Genomic DNA, 19,864 nt, shown 5'->3' with positions numbered 1-19,864 from the left:
ATATATATTAAGCTTATTTAATATTTTTTGTGGTCCATGATATATCCCACACCTTATGAATCTTTATTTTATTTTATTTTTTAATATTTTCTAAATCATCGATATAAACTCTATCCGGATCGTCAATCTAGTGATCCAACATTATAAAACATGGTATTGATTTAGTGGGGGGCATGTAAGTCTGACGATCTCTAATGTGAGTTCTAGAAATCTAATAGATCTGAAAGCTTAAAAACTCAAAACTGACAAAGATAAATATATGTTATTTCCAAAGTGATTCGAAATTAAATATTAGGGCCTTTTGCGTAAGAGATTAATGTACAGTGTGATCCCGCGCGAGCAGAGGATAGTATTTACCATAAAATCCCCAGGCCACCTCTGCAATTTCGACGAACTTCTGCAAAATTTAACTGTGAGAGAGTCACAAGAGAGCCAGAGCTTGTGGAGAGAGAATAGAAAAGGCCCTGAGCTTGAAGAAGCGAGAGGAGAAACCCCTAATTCTCCAAAATACAACTCGTAGAAGAGAGAGGAGAGAGAAAGAAGAGAGATGAAAGGGATCGATGGATTGGGGAACGAAGCCATATGCGAGAGGCTTTCATTGGTTCAGGACCTCTATCTCCCTCGTGCCATTCTCAGGACTGAAGCTCCTGTGGAACCCCAAGAGAAGAAGGCGCTTCTTGCTGACCTCCTCTCCAGAGATCCCGTCCTCTTCCTGGGTGTGCATTCTTTCCACTTATGTCTTCGTTTCTCTCACTAAAATATGTGTATTTCCTATTGACATGGTATTCCAACACTAATGTGCTATCAGTTTGTTCTCTCTCTGGGTTTTGTGTTTTGGAATTTGTGGGTGCTTCAAGTATGGCAAATTTATTACATCAAGGTGTGGTTGATTTAGGAAATTAGGTTTCTTCTTCACCTAGGAATTACATCTCATGGAATGTCTAAATGCCAAAAATTCAGTGGAAATAGAAGAAATTCAAGTGGGCTGCCCCACCTTCTTATATTTTTCTACTATCCCAAAGAAAAAGAAAAAGAAAAAAAAATGAAACTTTACCATTTATCCAAGTGTATTCTACGCTAATCGTATATTATAATGTAACTATTACCTTGTATCTTATAAATCAATTTTTAAGCCCGTGAATTGTTAGACAAAACTTTTTCTGAGTCCTTGTTCAATGTTGAAATTCTGAGTCCTTGTACAATTTTTAACCATTGATAAAGTACTTAAGTTGATGAATAATTGCATCGGCATTTGGTAAAAGGAGATAAATGCGGGCATACCTGTGGAATTGTGCAGCTACATTTGACATTGCTCCATCAAGCATGTTACTTTCATACCATTATTCTTAAATTCCTAAACATTGTTTTTTACCTTTCAAACACTCTACTTTGTTTCTTCTTTGATCTGTGGTGTAAAGGAAAATTAGTTCCCTCATGATAAATGGCCTTCCCTTTCTCGGCTTCACTTTCTCAAAAAAAATGTCGATCTCTGTCCTGCCTACTTGAAAAAATTTCTCTTTTTTCCCTATCTCCAAGTGATCTCATCAATGATAAAGGTTTTATTTATTTTTTACTTTTTATTTTTATTTTTTGGAGGAAATGGTTAGCTTTGTATTAATAGTATAGTGTATTACATCAAAAAAGGTTCAGAAGAAGGTATCCCAGAAGTTCGGTGCTCAGACTATAATATAAACAGTTGGAGGGAGAGAAGAAAATATAGAAATAGAGGGCAGCGAAAGACGAGAGCATGAGAACGTAGAACAATCGGTGGTGGCTCGAGAAAGAAAAGGAAAAGAGCTACAACTTGAATAGGCGCACTGTTTGGTGCCGTCGCCACGGTAAGGTAGGTCTTCATCAGTCCGAGATGATGCAGCAGCACAAGGAAGAGGGAGTGTGGAGACAATTGAAAAGGAGGGGTGAGATGAAGGTAGATGAAGAAGAAGGAAGGTTAAAGGAGTGAAAGTGGCGAAAGATGTTAAGGGATAGGAGGAAAGTGGGATAGAAGAAGGATGGATTGCACAGAGGAGGGGTGAAGAGAAGATAGGGGAGGGGAAGAGAGAAAAGGGCTGTTAGAAAGAGATTAGAGAGTCAGGAGGGCCCTTAATGACCAGGAGATCCAAAGTTTTTCAATCTTGGCAGCAGAACTTCAAAATTGCTTCTTAGCACCCTCAGTTCTTGATCGCATCATTTGGGCACCAGCACCCTCTAGAATTTTGACAGTCTCCTCTTTCTTCCGGAGTCTGTCCCTACCACCTACTTTCCCCTTAGCGCCTGCTTCTATAGCGGCTCAGGCCTGGACTCTTTCGCCCCACCGAAAATCAAGATCTTCACGTGGCTGGCCCTCTCTCAGAGAGTCCTCACAGTAGATCAAATGCAGAGGAGGGCTGTCCCAATCCCTAACAGATGTGTAATGTGCCTCGCAGCAGGGGAAGCCAACAATCGTCCACTCTTACACTGCCCCTATGCTTTCAATCTATGGGGGGCAATCCTTAAACTTTTCAATGTATAGTGGGTGTTACCGGAAGAGGTAACATCCATAATTTCAGCCATCAAACCATTTCCATGACCTAAGGCGGGAATACTTCTTTGGAAATCCACGGTGGCTGCCTCATTGTGGGCCCTATGGATCGAGCGCAATAACAGAACGTTCCGGGGGAGTACTCCTCTTGGACCAGAGTTTTTGACAAGCTCAAATCCACCATCATTTTTTGGGCATCAAACCACCACCATTTCAAAGGAGTTCCAACTTCGATGTTCAGCCAAGATTGGTGCAACATCCTCCAAGTCCATCGAATGTGTCTACCCAGGACAACTAGGTGGAAACCCCTGCCCACGGGACAGCTTAAACTGAATTTCGACGGAGGCTTTATCGGGAGCCTTGGCCCATCAGGAGTTGGAGCCATCCTTAGAGATCACCTCGGCTCTACAATAGCTATCATCTCCAAACACATTGGCCATGCCAATTATGTGGAGGCCAAAGCTTTAGCACTGTTGGAAGGCCTTAAGCTCATTGAACCCCTCCACTTGCTATCGATAGTGGTGGAGGGTGATTCCAAGAATACCATTTCTTGGGCCCAAAGACTTACCTGCTCCCCCCCCCCCCCCCCCCCCCTTGGTTCCTAGCTCACTTGTTTGATGAGATTGATCACCTTTGCAGGAATACGTCCATCGCGTGGATGCATACATGGAGGGAAGGACACTAGGAAGCTGGTACACTCGCCCAAATAGCTGTAGCGATGGCGGAAAACTGATGATTTTTTGGGGTTTTGGGTTTTGGACTGTCTCTTTTTCTCACTCTTCGGATCGACCTATTTTACTAGGTTGCTATGCCTCATTGTAACCTCCTAAAAAATGATTAGATTCTGCTTTTTTGGATCGTTTCCCCTTGAGCATCCTACTCTATGGATCGCCAAGGCCTTTTGTTCTACTCTTCTGCATCTATTAAAGGTTAACATTATCAAAAAAAAAAAGAGATTAGAGAAAGAAGGGAGTGAGAGAGAGTGAATGTTTAGGGGGGAAGAGCCGGAGAGAGAGAGAGAGAGAGAGAGAGAGAGAGAGAGAGAGAGAGAGAGAGAGAGAGAGAGAGAGGCAGGCTGTATTATTATTATTATTATTACTTTTTACCGTCTATTTTTTCCCTTTTTCTTTTCTTCGTTCTTTTTCCTTTTCTTTTTTTCAAGGGGGAGGAGGAGAGAGGAGGAGAAGAGGGAAGGGATTGAAGGGTATGTGGTTTCAAGGGACTGGTGGTTGCACCTGTGTCTTGGCTCTCTCCCTTAGCCAACCGGTGAGCGTAAGTGTAAGCCTCTCATTGTACCTGTGGGGTGGAGATGTGGCTTGGTGTGCTCCTTCCTTAGCCAGCCTGTCTGCTTCAGTGTTGGTCTCTTGATGGATATGCTTGAACATGATCTTTGGGATGGAGCTCCAAAGGAAATTGATATGCTAAAAAATAGAGAATAAGCGTGATGGCAGGTGGTGCTGGTGCGATGCCCAAAGGATAGTGTTGCTGGAGTCAAATTCGACTATAAGCCCTTGGTATTTGGACCTAGTTTGAGGCACTCACTTAATACTTTCTAAAAGAGCTGTGGCTTCCGCAGAGGTGGAGTTCGAGATCCCAATGTGTTCAGAAAAGGAGAGGAAAATTTCATTGAAGTTTTCCAGAGTACCACATATGCCAGAGGGACCTGGGTTACCTAAGGATGAGTCGTCCGTGTTAAGTTTGAGAAAGCCGGCCGGAGGGGGACTCCACTGGGCTCTAACGCTGGTAGGTGGGCAGAGAGGTCCAAAAGGGCTTCCCAATTGGCTAGGAAACAGGAGATGGGAAGCGAAGCAAAAACTAGGATGAGCTTTGCCCAGGGGGAGATTAGGGCGACGCAAGAGTCAAAGATGGATCCTTGACCCGTTAAAATGTTCCTAAAGGTTCTGGAGTTCCTATCCAGCCAAGTGCTCCAAAGGAGGGCAACGATGGACAGTTGCCAAAGTTTTCTTCCATTTTTAGCAAAAGGAGGGGATAAGAAGTCGTTGAAGAGGTTGTCAAGTGAAGGGAGAGTGACCCAAAGGAGGTGAAAGAGTTTTAAGGAAAGATGACCAGGGGCTACAAGAGACCTCACAGTGGATAAAAAGGTGGGGGATGGTCTCCTCTTCTTGGAGACATATGATGCAAGGGAAAGCCCCCTACGCTGAAGTAAAGCAAGGGTTTTACCTTGCAGAAGTACCCATATGAAGGCTTGAATTTTATGGAGCACTGGCAGCGACGAAGAATTGTTGAGCAGAGGTGCTAGGGAGTAAAGAGAAGTACAAAGAGGAGACTGAGAAAATCCCAATGGGGATTGGTGAGCAGATGATAGAGTCTTGACGTAGGAGAGGGCTGAAAAGAGGAGCTAGCATTAGGAGAAGGGAATTTAGGGAAAGGCACTTCTGGTCTGTGAGGTTTCTCCTAAAAATGGGTCTCCAAACCAAGTCCGACCCTCTAACCTCAACATACTCGGCAACCATTGCTGCTGGTTTTGGGCCAAGAGGAATAGAGAAGGGAAGATATGCCTAACGGGTTGGTCTCCTATCCAATATCTATCCAAAATTTGATTCTTTGACCATTCTTTAATCGAAATCTAATGTAGTTGAGGAAAGAATTTTTGGCAGAAGTGATGCACTTCCAGGCTCCAGAGGATCTATGGAAGGGGGATCTAGGCATTTACCCGTCTTCTCCAAGTCCATACTTGGCTTAGATGACCTGTTTCCACAGGTGGGGGTGGGGGAGGTAAATTTCCACCACCATTTACCTAGCAAGGCAAGATTCATAGTTCTAAGCTTTTTGATACCCAGTCCTCGGGTACACACTTTGTCCCAGGCTACCAGATGAAATTTATGGTTTTCAGCAGATCGTGACCACAAAAAGCCTCTCATAAGTTTCTCTAGACACTGAAGGATAGAGACAGGGATTTGGAAGAGGGACGTGGTAGATTGGGGTGTTTGTTAGTGTGGATTTGATAAGGGTGATTATTACTCCAAGAGAAAGATACATGCCTTTCCAGCCATCAAACTTCCAGTCGAACTTCTCAACTAGTTTGTCCCAGAGGTGCTTTCTGGGTTTGCCTACATAAAGGGGAAGACCAAGATAGGAAGAGGGGAGGCTTTCCATTGCACGTCCCAAATGTTGGGCAAGTAGCTCTAATTGTCCATTATCCACTAGAGTGCCCAACGTTTTGGTCTTAGACAAATTTACTTTCTTACCAGTTAGGAGTTCAAAGCTCCTAAGGAAGAGCCCGGGAGAATCTCTCTATTGAATAGTCTGGTGAGGGCTCTGGAGAAGACTTCACCAATAAGAGTGAATAGGAAGGGCAATAGAGGGTCGCCCTGTCTCAGGCCTCTAGAAGCAGGGAAGAAACCGACTGGGATGCCATTGAGGAGAATGGAAAAAGTGGGGTTAGAAATGCGGGCTTTAATCCATTTCCTCTATCTGGTTCTGAAACCCATATGAGTTTTGATAAGATCACAAAGGTCCCAGTCAATGATAAAGTTATGGAACTGTCAAAACTAGGGCTAAGCAATTTCTTACATTGCCTATGACCACCTATCACAAAGCCAGCATACAACTGCTAAGTTCCATTGTTTTCTTCCGTACCCTCCCAAATTCATTTTCTCGCACAATACATTTATTCATAGTAATATCCTTTCGCAGGCCCTGGTCATTACTAGCTAATAGATGATCTTCCATAAACAAAGTGCTATTAACATTTGCATAGTCATCCTTTTACTTTTTCTCCAAACCTTATCTTAGTTGACCAAAGGACTTTCGTCGTCTCTTACCCTGACTCTGGAGGAAGTCAAATTGCAATTTTTCAATGTTTCTTTGTGACCAGAATGCTCCACTATATTCGAAGAATGTCCAACAGGACAGTAGGAGAGTAATATGATCTCCATAATGGACCCTTTCGTTCCATCTTTCTCATTTCTATTGAGCTTTACACCTGTGGTTCCTGTATACACTCTTTGATAACTTGGGCTATTCTTGAACCATATTACTTTAGATACAGATTAGATGAGTCCCTACTTGACCTGCTGAGTCTCTTAAGACTTGGCATTGCCATGGTGGTTGTTTTGAAGGTTTTATGGTGGCTGGAAATTGAACCCTACATTAAGTTTTATTTCAGTTTTTGATATTTAATTCCATCTTGTGTTTTTCAAATATCGTTTTGAGAAAATTGACAATATTTGCTGGGGTGAGTTCTCTGAATCTCTTCTGCTCAAGCCTCGAGTCCTAAGTCACCTCTGGGTTTTAAAAATTTATCCACTGCTCTAGGTCTGCCCTCAAACGAGGTAAGGCTAAGTAATTGGGGGAAAATCCCATGACTATAGTCTTGTGGAGTTATGAGTTCTGCTTCTTGACTTCTTGATGACCAATAAAAAAAAAATTCTGAAGAGAGTTTGATCACTTGAAGGTTTGCTGGAATGTATATTTTAATGAATAATGACTTGCTTGAATTTATCACCATTTTTTGTCTCTATTACCTAAGGAAAGATGCTCTTGAAAGCAAAAGGGAGTAAATTTCTAGTTTGGCTGTGTAGGAAATTGCTTCATGTTTGAGCAAATGAAATATTTGGAACCATGGACTATACAGAAATGTTGCTGCCTCTAACTTCGTTATACACCTCACTGACTGCACCATAAAGAAGCTTTCAATATAGTCTGTGTGAGCTACCCAATAGTTGTTGTGAATACAGTAAATTCTAATAGATTATGCTTGAGAGTGTATCATGCACCTTATCTGAGCTACCATTCAATCTCATGCGCAAAAAAATTATGTATATTTTGGTCTTTTGATTTGTTTGCATTGTGTTAATGCAGAAAGATATGGTTCCCAACTGACTGGCGACGAGCTCCGAGAATTTGAAACTCTAAATGATGATTATGAAATCAACTGGCATCTGAAACACCTTAGGAGCTTGCTTAATCCCACAGAAGAGGAGAAACACTTAAGAGCAGTCACTGTAAAAAACCGGCGCCATGCTTACATGGAAAAACTTATACAAGATGGTCTGTACTTCTCTGAGGATGCAATGAGGGAAAGAGAGCCATTTCTGCACCATGAATACTTGGGCAAGTTTCAGGAGCCCTCAGGTAGGGGCCTTGCTCGCCCTGGGGAACGTTGGTCTGAGACTTTGATGCGTCGATCTGAGGAAGCCATAATAATTGCACAAATCAGGGGGGAGCAGCAAAAAAGGGGAATTGTTGATACGTCTTGGGTTGGTGAAGGGCCTGAGGAAGAGGAAGAGGAAGAGGAAGAGGAAGAGGAGGAAGAGGAAGAGGAAGAGGAAGAGGAGGAGGAGGACGAGGAGGAGGAAGAGGAAGAAGTGGAGAAAATGAGAGATGCAGAGGTTGGGTTTAATGTTTGGGATTAATGCTTTAGGACTTGGGTTTCTTTTTTCTTTTATTTTTTTTCTTTTTTTTTGGGTTGGGGTGCTCTGAGGGGGGTTCGAATTTGAACTTATAAGGGTCTTCACACCCTAACTGCTAAACCAGAAGGCTTAACTCTTAAAGGGTTTAGGGTTCATATTTTGTGTTTCTAGGGTTTAGGCATGACGCAAGGTTCTAAAGCTTGGTCTCAAACTGTAGTTGGCCACTGTGTCTAATATAGGATAGTTAGTATTTACGTAAGAGAATGTGGGGAATCTTCAAAAAACATTAGTGGATCCTTTTGTTGATTTCACAGAATGTGACCTCCAAGGGAGGGTGGGAAGGGAAGTCCAATAACCTTGTTTCAAGGATACCACAATTCAAAGCCATAAAGTCCCTAGAAATTTTAGATGGAGGCCTTGGAAGGGTTAAGTTCTTGGTCTGATAGCTAACTTTCAAAAGAAAAAAAGAAAAGGAAAAAAAAAGCTAGATTAGCCCTAATATCGTTAATTGATTGCTTTCGCATAGGTGGTGATTGCAGTTTTCTTGATCTCTAATTTCTGCAGTATCTGCCGAGAGGTTTAAGAGCTAATCAGATTATCAACCTTTTCAATTTGCAGGCACATTCCAATGTCGAAAGAAGCAATATAGAGAGTGAGGAAGTGGATATGAAAGAACAGTTGGAACAATTCACACGCATGATGCAGCATAAATTTCTTGCAGGGGAAGATTCCCAACACTTGGATTATTCCAAAATAGATGACAATGAAACCCTAGATGATCATTGGATGCGAGAAGTTAGCCATGATGCAGAGGAAAAATATTTTGAAGAAGACTAAATCACCAGCTTCTTTAATTTGTGGGCTTCATTTTTTGTTATTGCCAGATTTGGCTTCGAGTTCTCGTGACTACACCAAGAACGTGATGATGATTTTTATACTTTTGTAAATATATGGGGCCTTAGGGACTTAGCCTCCATGTATATTTTAACAAAGGTATTTCAGGTCATTAACAGGTAGTCTGGTGCAATTTAGGAATTAGATCAGGGTCTGCTTGACCTCAGATGTTGCATATCTTTTCATCAATAGGGTATGAACATTTTTTTAAAAAGCTAAAAAAATATGATTGAAGGCTTTGATCTAGCGAAATAAAATTAATGATATACCCTCGCTCAATTTTAAAAATACTATTTTTGGAGGTTTTTTTCTGATTTTTTTTCATGGGCTTTTGCGCCAGGTCCAAAGTAGTTTTTGTGCCAAATTTGAAGAGAAACAAATGGCCGTAGGTCCCCCCAAAATGGGGTGGGTGGACTGATAACGCCCACAACTGTTTTCCTCAAAAGTTATTTTGATAATTTTACCAAACGAGACGCAAAGCCCGAAACGCGTGTCTTTTACGGGGTGTCACTTGTGTCATGGGCCAAATTATAAAGAAGAAGAAAATGGAAAATTATATAAAGTGTCAACCTCATATTATAAAAATAACCAAAAGACATTCTACTTCAATGGGAGTAGAATTTATATTTGCTCCATCGAGTAAAACGCCATCTAAAATTAATTTTAGGATCCTGAGTTTTTGGGATGTGACCACTTCAACCCATAGATTAGAGCAATACAAATAATTTTTTAATAGAAAAAATTTATATAAGGTGTCAACGGTATATAGTACAAGTAAGATGCACCTAAAAACCACTAGAGAAGATTGTTCGTATGCTGCTTGCAAACCTTCAAATCCCTCGAGATTCATAGACATGAAAAAAAAAAGGATTTTTAGTCCAGTTCATCTCCTAACACATTATATGAACCATCCGTTTCAAGATTTTTAAGCGTTTATAAATCTGTTTGATCATCATTATTTTTTAAACTTTAAATTTCATAATTGAGGACAACAATAGATTTGAGGTGCATCTTATTTCAATAGCAACTTGACACCGTATACAAATCTTACCCTTTTCTAATTTACCCTTTATATTTATATTATTTGAAAAAAATAAGGAAAAAGTGTATATAAGGTTGCAACCTTAAAATGTAAAACAACACATGCACCTAAAAAATATATCGGAAAATGTTGTTTTAATATTGAAAAACCTCTAATTGAGCATCTTGACATCGAAATGTATGATTATGAAGAAAGAATGATTTTGAGTCCCATAAATAGTGCATCTTACAATACATTATCTAGACCATCCAATTTCAAAATTATCATATGTTTATAAATCTACTTGATGGTAACCATTTTTGAAGTTTGAAATTTTATAATTAGAAATGAAAATAGATTGTGAGATAATCCTAAGAATATTTTATGTCAAAATTATATGTTATGATCAAATATGAAGGTGCTCCTTAATTAGATTGTTTAAGGTTTCAACCTTATGGAAACCACGCCCAAAAAATAATGTCTCGAGATTAAATAGAGACCATCCAATTTTTAGATGGTGAAATCAAAGTGTATGAAAACTCAATTTTCAATTATTTTGTTTTTATGAGAATAATCATCTAGCAACTAATAATTCTTAAGTGGTTATCCAAATTTCATAGTGAGAAAAATCCTTCCAAGTAGATCTTTTAACTGAGAATAGAAGTGAACTGTGCTCCTGAGGGAGTATAGTATACGTGCTCATAAAAATGGGACAGGTTTCTATACTTCCTTTGTAGCATAGAATATCTATGCTTCCCATACCATCCAACCATCCTGTTTTGATCAAGAGAGCCACTCCCCGTTTGATCTTAGATCCGACATCTCAAAGTATTTTAGTTTTAGTTTTTTTTATACAAATTGTATGGATATGAAATTTGGGACGTGCCATCTTCTCATTGGGGCGCACCTATAAATAATATTTAAAATAATTTTTTGATAAAATATAATAACTAAAATACCCACTGAAACTTTCAATGGTATTTTGGCTATTTTATTTTATTAAATTTTTTTTTTTATATTTTTCACTAGTGCGAATTTAATAGCGGATTGAACGTACAAAATTTGGTGTCAAAATAATTTATATAAAAAACATTAAAAATAAAGAAGTGTAGAGACGTGATATTGTGATTGGGGCATTAGCCCTCCATTTAGAATGGATGGTTGGATAAGGGGAAGTATAAAAGTTTTATGTTGTAAGGGAAATATACAAAGCTTGCCCTTGGAAAAAAGCAGGGTACAGACATAATGTGCATCATTGTAAGACTAGTTTTAGAGGAAAGAAGGTAAAAGAGATGCATGTGTTATCTGCTGGATAATAAGGGAAATGGTTTCATAGGGTTGCAGCTCTATCAAAATAAGTAAAGCCTCACTTTATAACTCACAAAAAATTGCAATTTAAGTGTTGAAAAACCTTTAAATCGACCATCTCAACTTGAACATTATGGTTGTGTAAAAAATTTAGGATTTTAAATTTTAAAAATAGTGTATCTTGCAATAAATTATCTAAGACCATTCATTTTGCTCTAAAACTAAGAGGTCACTGATCCGCAAGATTTATACCTTTTTTTTAATTTCAAATTTTATTCTTAGTGTTGAAAATTAATTTTAAAGCCATTGTAAAGATTTTCAATTTTGAGGTGAGGCTTTATTTTCTTTTCAAAAAGCCTTGGGCCCTATAGAAACCTCATCCGGGGAGTAATATTGTTGGTTCTCAAATTGGGTGGTGGAGACGATATGCAGTTCTGCTTGTTGATTCAGGGGTTAGCATCACATCATATACGAGCATTGGTTTATGCTTGTTTTTCTTTTTCTATGGGTGCGGTTTGCATATAAAGTGTCAACATAAATAATACAGTAAGGCACACCTTACAACTTCATTGGAAATAATTTTGGTTTTGAAAATTTGTAGGCTAGTATGCAAATCTATTCACTTTTAATTAAGAAATTTAAAATTTTAAAAAGGAAAAAGTTTATATAAGGTTGCAACCTTAACATGCAAAATTAGAGATGCACCTCAGAATTTTATCGAAAAATGTTGTTTGAAAAACCCTCTAATTGATCATCTTAACACCATAAAAAAAACAAAAAACAAAAAAAAAACAAAGATTGTCTATTAAAAAAATATTGCAACACATTATCTAAATTGTCTATTTTTAAGATTTTCATATGTTCATAGATTTACTTGATTTTAACCATTTTTGAAGTTTAAAATTTTATAATTAGATATGAAAATAGATTTTCAGATAATCCTAAAAATTTTTTGCACCAAAATTATAAGTTATGATAAAATTTGGAAGTACGCCTTAATTTGATTGTTAAAGGTTGAACCTTATAAAAACCGCACCTTTAAAAAATAATACAAATCGAGTTATGTGAACACCTTAAAATTTTACAACTAGATAATTTAGATAAGAGAAAGGTTTCTACAGCATATAAAATTTATGTTAATTTTGATCAAGAGAACCACTCACCATTTGATCATAGATATGACGTCTCAAAGTATTTTATTTTTAATTTTTTTTATACAAGTTGTATGAATATGAAATTCGATACCCGTCTTCTTCTCATTGGAGCGCACCTACAAAAAATATTAAAAATAAGTTTTTGATAAAATATATGACCAAAATACCCCTTAAAACTTTCAAGAGTATTTTGATCATCTTATTTTGTTGAAAATTTTTTTTTTATATTTTTCGCTAGTGCGAGTTAAATAAAGGATTGGATGTCCAAAAATTGGTGTCAAAATAGTTTATAGAAAAAAACTAAAAATAAATAGTGTAGAAACGTGACAAAGGAAATATATAAGTTTTATGTTAAGTTTTACTTGTAGGGGAAGCTTGCCTTTTCCCAAACCATCAAATCCTTACAGAGATCTGTAGCCAAGTTTGCAAAAGGAACACCAAAGAAATCACATCTAGAAAAAGAGAGAGAGAGAGAGAGAGGCGATCAGAGATCCACAATGGTGAAGGAGTATGACCATTAGATCTGCAAGTGATGCATGGAGAAAGCTGTGGGTTAATCCAACAGCACTCACTCGACCCTCGTAAAATAAAGGTCCGATACAGCGCAGCAGCCAAACTGAGGTCTTTACCTTTTAGCTAGCTCTGCTTGTTGAAAACCGAATTTACAAAGAAGAAAGAAAACCAAAAGAACACGAAAGACTCAGACATTGTTCCCTCTATATACACGATTCACAGAAAACAGAGACCCACTTCCATATTCTCTCCCCCACCTCCCCCCCCCCTCTCTCCCTCTCACAAATCCTCTTGAGCTGCAGAAGCGGCCGGCGTACCCATGCCTTGCGACAAACAGCATACATAAACCTCAGCCGCGTGTGTCCCTCTCAAAACAAATGGTTCAGAATATATCATATAATCAAACCATGGCTTGTGCCTGACTATTGCCATGAGAAATACCACTCTTATCATTATTATTGGTTCTCTTTTGAACAGCTTTCACCGCAGCCACCCTTGCTGCATTTGCTGCTCTATTAGCAGCAGCAACTGCTTTGTTCACTCTCTCATCGACGGGCGGCACCTCCAATGCCCTCTCTGCAGCCCACCTTGCTTCCTGAACAAGATTAAACATAACAAATATGCAACTATCAAAATTTTTAAAGCATAAATCATTGGTGACAAATCTCATAGTTTTCTTTTTCTTTTTTAGTTTCCGATGGTAACAAATATTGTTTTTCTTCCTTTTGGGATGAGATCAGGTGAATCTTGTTCTTGGGTATTCCTGGGCGGTTTTTTAGTTATCGCAAGAGATCCTGAGGATAATTGAAGGGAATTCTTAATTTGAAGGAATTTTTTTTTAGGAAAAAAGCAAAGTATGAACATATCAAAACATGGGTTTAAAGTTTTATTCAGTAGACACAATTGCCAAAACAGAAACATGTTTACTTTTGTTGGATAGAAAAGGAAAAAACACTGCAAGAACATCAATTTTTCAAGAGTGGATAGGGATGGGCTAGGCAAAAGGTAGTCAGGGAGGCAGGTGCCACAATGTTTTGTCTAGAGTTACATTCTCACCAAGTCCCAAGTTAGCAGTAAAGAAAAAAAGGGAAAAGAAAAGGCTGGGTTTGTTGTGTCTTCCCTTGGGACTGTGAATCCTTCAAGAGTTGCATTTGTACATCTACAGCATCGGGGACTTTGGAATGGCCAACAGGAACTGGGATCCAGGAAGTGTTTTGGGTCTTGAGGGAATTTCAAGGGAGATTTTGGATATTTTGGGATTTTCATGAGAAATTCTAGCATTCCTCAGGGAATTCTTATCAAAGAGAAAATCTTTAGGGGTGGTCCAAATCAAAACTTGGGTTTTGTTTTTTATTAGGAGAACAGAAATAATTGCCAAAACAAAATTATTTTATTCGTCAGTTAAACCCAATTTTCAGAAAAAAAAGAACCAAGAAAAAGAATATCTACTTTAAAATTTGGGTTTGTAGTATCTTTCCAATGCATTAAATCTTAAACAAGTGCATTTTTATACCTGGACAGCATTAAGGACTTTGGAATGGTTAATAGCAATTGGAGATCCAGGAAGTGTGTTTTGGGTGCTGAGAGTATCAAGGCTGCCATTCTGCCAGTGCCCTGACTGTGTTTCTCCATTTCGAAAGGTGTACATCCCCAACCCCTGTTTTCTTCCCTCATGCCAAGCCCCCTCATAGCGGTGGCCATTTGCAAACCGATACACTCCAAACCCATGCATCTTGTCTGCAAAATATTCACCTGCATATTTGTCGCCATTCCTGCACCAACACAAGTAAAGTGTCCGAGTTGGGGATGAAAGATGTTAGAACTATTATGCCCATCATTTTCTACCTTAGCTAGCTCTCTTCCCCCCCCCTTCTCTCTCTCTCTCTCACACACACACACACCCACACCCACCCACCCATCCACCCAGAGCACCTCTCTCACAGCTTAAGATCCAGAATGTACGGATAGAAGGAAAACTATTCCAACAAAAAAGTGAAAAACAGAAAGAGAAGAAAAGAAAACAGGACATGGCTTCTTCAAGCAAAAAAATTGTCTTTTAATCCAGATCCTACCACTCCATTGCCATGCCCGTCCTTGTCAAGCCGATTTATCTAACTTGCATTTTCTATCTTTGAAAGAAATGACAACTTCTATTTTTCGCAAACATCAAGTCAATAATTACTCATGCCCCTTCCCAACCATGTTATCTAACTATTGCACTCAGTCGGGAACAAATTCAAATTCTCATCTTCTTCCCACTCCCAGGTATGCCAAATGGTCCCTCCTCCCACAATATATTGCTTACAATTATGCCATCTCAGGAGGAAAAACCCATTATCTATGTTTCCCAATCCTAAAAGGCCAAATGAATCATCACAAATCTGTTGCTATCTGCTCCAATAATGAATCATTGGTTCAATGAATAATTAAATCATATCCAACTAGTAGTTAGTTGGTAGAAACTACACCTACAGTCCTACCACCTCCATGACTCAAAAGTTATTCCTCATAAAACCAATAAATCATCCAAGACATCAGAGTGACATTCTACCTGAAGCTTTACGAATGCATATGGGGTCATTGAACATTGGAAGCACAATCCCTCAATGAACCTACATACGGAATCTAATATCATGAAACCATTAAGGCATCTACTATCACAAAAACAAACATGAAAAATAGTAACAAAAAGCTAGGTAAGAACATCCCTCTTCACAAACCAAACAAGAACCTCCAATGTCCTCCCACCAATGACTTGCTCAAAGTAGCTCTCAATAGGAAGTCGTGCAAAATCGCTGCACTTTCAACTTCTAATGTGGTTCTCTCATCTCTAAAAAGGAAAAAGTCTCACAAGCTGTGGCAACATCGGCACATTCATAAACTTCACCAATAAGGAGAACACATCATCTTGCGGACTGAAGTCAAGAGTCCATGTCAAATCTGGCATCCTTAGGCACTAAGAAAGCTTCTCTCAACGTGGTTATGGTTTCTGTTTTAGCTATTGTTTTGAAGATACATCAACTTTTTGTCGAACTATGAACCATACTTCCATGCCAAACTATGCATAAGCAAACATTACTATTTCCATTCATGTATCATTTTAGGGATAAAAGAAGCAATAGGTTTCGGAAACATATATCGAAAGCTAGAGGACAATAGAGATAATCAACCTCTCCTCAAGCATTAGACCACCATGCAAGACAACACCTATCCTTGAATAAAATGCCAAAATAAAATATGAAGAAAGAAAATTTAAGAAAAATAGAAAACGGCAGAAGCATTGGACATCACAAAGCTAGAGTAAACATGATGCCACAACGATGAAACCAAATCATGAATGCGTGAACAGATGGCGCACAAAAAGACCACAAAATGTCGGAAGAAATGCTTCAGAAAAACTCATAATGTGTGGCTAGAGCTAGAAAGCTCAAAACAACTCAAAGAAGAGAGCATAATTTAAATCTTACAAATATGAATACCTGGTTGAAAATGTTGCAGCTTTCAGTCACAGAAATAGTGGGACAATGCCCAAGTTTAGGTTCTATGATAATGATGGTGCACAGGGACATGCGATTGATGAGGCCACTTTGCACCATCGATAGATGCTTCATGTTCAAGTATTGTCCCCAGACCCCACCAGTTGATAAAGATAAGACACAAATCATCAGACACGTACATTCAGAAAAATAACGAAGGGTGACACATGATTATAAAACATGAAGGGAACACCTTAACATAAGTTCCACATCCAACCCCTCCTCAATCAAAACCCCACATAATATTTCTACGACCTACAAATATGAAAGCCTTCAATCTAGACCAAGAATACGCATGCACAGAGATTCCGCCATGATCGTGAATAGAAGCAGACACAAAGGACACCATTGTCCCAAACAGCAAGAACTTCTAAATAGGCCTCCAGATCCTGTATATCCTCACTGAGAATTTTTATTCATGAACTCCTAAATAGGCCTCCAGATCCTGTATATCCTCACCGAGGATTTTTTCGTAGTCATAGAAGCCTGAACCACTGAATCCAGCATTCTCAAAGCCCATACTCCTAAGAGTCTACTGCCAAGTATCCCAATCAACATGATCATAGGCTCTTTCTAAACCATTCTTATACCTGAGTCCATGGAGTCCTGAACAATGCTTAGAGTGAATGAAGCTAGTGGACTACCACAGCTCCATCTGTGATGTGAAAGTCTCCAATCAACATGACGTGCCTCACAAAAGGTCTAGGGCGGCTTTAGGCAAGCCTCATCCCTATCCACTAGTAAATAATCAATCTATCAATCCTTCCTAGACATGACCAGCTTCCCTTGTTGATTATTTGTCCATGTATAACATGACCCATCAAGAGAATATTCAATCGACATGTCTAACGCTGAATCTAGACTCTAGAGGAATTCTGCATAGCTATTCTTACGAGGAAAACTATAATACAACCAGTTAACATCTAAAACAGCACAATTCCTCTTAGCCAAAGCTTAGTGAAATATAAAACAGGACAAATCCTAATAATCCATCAACCTTTCAAAAATTTCCCAAATTTTCTAAAGTCTGGTCTAATCATGTTCCACAATCAAACCCATCTTTAACAGACCCAAATACACAAAAACTCGGAAAAAAAACACCAGTATTTTTGACTACCCAGAAAAGAAAGCCACAAATTGCCATAAGTAAGAAGCCCAATAAAAAAGATCCAAACAAGGCACACAGCAATGTACAATGGGATACACAGATAAAAATTTACATAGAGAGAGAGAGAGAGAGAGAGAGAGAGAGAGAGAGAGAAAGGGAGAGAGAGAGAGAGAGAGAGTTCACCTGAAATGGTAGTGACCAAGGCCATGCTTGACCCCCCACTTGAATTCCCCAACATAGCGGCTCCCATCCTCGCAGGTATGAGCACCGCAACCATGGCTCTGGCCATTAGACCACTCCCCTGCATATACATCCCCTGTATAAAACCTGTAAACCCCATAGCCATGTCTCAAACCTTGCCTGTATTGTCCCCTATACCTGCTCCCTCTTGCCCATGTCTCCACTCCGTAGCCATCATACTTCTCGTCAACCCATTCCCCTTCGTATCTTCCACTCATGTAATAGTAATAAACCCCACTACCTGAGCATTTCCCTTTATGAAATTCCCCCTCATAAACATCTCCATTGCTGTAAACACGAACCCCTTCTTTTAGGTTTTGAGGAATTGATGATCGAAGAGATTGGGGCTTTGAACCAATGGTCCAGCTAACTGCAGATCGAGTATAGAGGGGGAGTTTGGGGTGGTGATGGAGTAAAGAAAGAAAGAGCTTTGAGTTGTGAAGTCGAAGGAGAGGAGAGAAAGCGGCGAGGGTTCGTGAAAGTGGGGAGGGGAGAAGATGGGGGAAAGCGATTCTTAGAGAGACGATGAGTGCAGAGACGAAGAGGAGAGCAGAGAAAAAGTCAAACCAAAGGCCTAGAGAGAGAGAGGAAGAGGAGGAAGGGGATTTGAAGAAGAGATAAAAAGTGGGTATAGCTAAAATTAAGAAAGGAGGAAGTAGGAGGTGATGGTTTCTTCGCGATTTGGTGAAAAGATGGCGAAGGAGGCGGTGATGGTGGTGTTTATTGTAGTGAGAGAAAGTGGGGAGAGTGGTAAGAGTGGGGGAGCGAGAGAGAGAAGGGGAGGTGGGGACTGAGGCCATGGCCCTTTTGTTAAGGTGTATTTGCTCATTCTGCAACTCTATGGGTGGTTTTTGATGGTGAAGCCATGGGTGGTTATTGGGGTTATGGTTATGGTGATGGAGAAGAGGGGCTCGCTTGTAATCTGAGGAGACACCCCTGCTTTCCGTACCGATCTGAACTTCCGATTTCTTCTGATGCATTACAGGTTGCGTCGTGACGACAACATCCTCTCTCTCTAGAATCCCTTTATGGTATCGTACCTGTACCTGTACCTGCACCTGCTCTCTCGAGTCTTGTGAAGAGGTCTAAACCTCTCTCTCTCTCTCTCCGCAAGTCCCTTTGTTATGGTCCCTTCCCAGTTATCTAATTCCTACTGACAAGCTCTCTCTCTTTACTCTTCTCTGCAATTCCTTGGAGAATAAGCTCTTTCTTCCTCAGAAACACTTGGAATTAAGATAAGAGTCGCTTTATTATCAATCCCCTGAAAGCCGCAAATGATAAAAATCTCTCTCTTTCTCATCAATCCTCTGAAAGCCCAAACTGGTAAAACTCACTCTCTCTCTCTCTTGACCAATCTCAACTTGCGAAACCCTTGCGAAAGTCGCTCAGCGTTTTCCACACGGCCGGCCTTATCAAGCCACTCTCTCTCTCTCTAGATTCTAATAAAAGGGCGAAGTATTGTAATCACCATCTATCTGGTCCCGGCATTGAAGAAACTAGAGAGAGAGAGAGAGCAGAAGTTTAGCCCCTTCTCATCATCGTCTCTTTCTCTCTCAAAACCATAGGAATAGAATCGTCGTCACTTTCTCTCTCTCTCTAAGACAGGGGAAGAGAAGGACCCATTCAACTTGGCATGGGCCCCTCCCCCTCTCTCTTGCCACGTCTCCCGTGTTTCACCGCCTCTCTCTCTATGTCATAATCTCTCTCTCTCTCTCTCTAGTAATATTCGGTGCATTATACTCACTTCAATGTCCAAGGAATACTTGTATGAGGTAGTTATATCTATGTGTACTTGCTTTTTTTTTAATTGTACATGCCGCAATACTTCAAATCAGGTTTTAAAAAAACGTCGAGTCTAGTCGGACTCGCTCGATTCGACTCGAAAGTCGTTATAGGACGTATCAATTCAGTATATAAAACAGAAATCGCCCTTATCTAGAGAGAACCGGTCGATTCTCAATAGTAGACTGGCGATTTCGTCCGAATCGTACCGAGTCACCTGGAAGAACACGGGCAGCATAGTATTTTTCACAGGATTTCAATTTTTTTTACCATTTTGTGATCGATTTTTGACGTTTTCAGTCTTATGAATGAATATTACATGCTTTAATTCAAATTTCGAATCACTTTCACTCAATAAAACGAATTAAAAACCACCGTTTTTTATCAACAAATTTGAATCGAGGAGTGAGATTTA

At 39.5% G+C, this 19,864-nt stretch overlaps 2 protein-coding genes across 2 annotated transcripts; one reads left to right on the top strand and one right to left on the bottom strand.

Annotated features, from left to right (window-relative positions):
- The first annotated feature begins 314 nt into the window (after positions 1-314).
- LOC18429127 (coiled-coil protein) lies at positions 315-8,907 on the top strand. Its single transcript, XM_006838419.4, has 3 exons — positions 315-716; positions 7,343-7,872; positions 8,512-8,907. Exons 1-3 carry the CDS (start codon positions 548-550, stop codon positions 8,728-8,730), a joined length of 918 nt encoding a protein of 305 aa, XP_006838482.1. The 5' UTR covers positions 315-547; the 3' UTR covers positions 8,731-8,907.
- A 3,852-nt stretch (positions 8,908-12,759) lies between these two features.
- On the bottom strand, positions 12,760-19,052 carry LOC18429126 (uncharacterized). The gene is made up of 3 exons (XM_006838418.4): positions 17,611-19,052; positions 14,297-14,555; positions 12,760-13,378 (listed from the first exon to the last, which is right to left on the bottom strand). Exons 1-3 carry the CDS (start codon positions 18,645-18,647, stop codon positions 13,184-13,186), a joined length of 1,491 nt encoding a protein of 496 aa, XP_006838481.1. The 5' UTR covers positions 18,648-19,052; the 3' UTR covers positions 12,760-13,183.
- Between the last annotated feature and the right edge of the window lie 812 nt (positions 19,053-19,864).

This window comes from Amborella trichopoda, chromosome 3, assembly GCF_054954075.1.
Source record: "Amborella trichopoda isolate Santa Cruz 75 chromosome 3, AtrichopodaSantaCruz75HAP2 v2.0, whole genome shotgun sequence".
NCBI lineage: Eukaryota > Viridiplantae > Streptophyta > Magnoliopsida > Amborellales > Amborellaceae > Amborella > Amborella trichopoda.
Note: the sequence above shows the minus strand (reverse complement) of the source record. Positions and strands in the feature narration are given on the sequence as shown.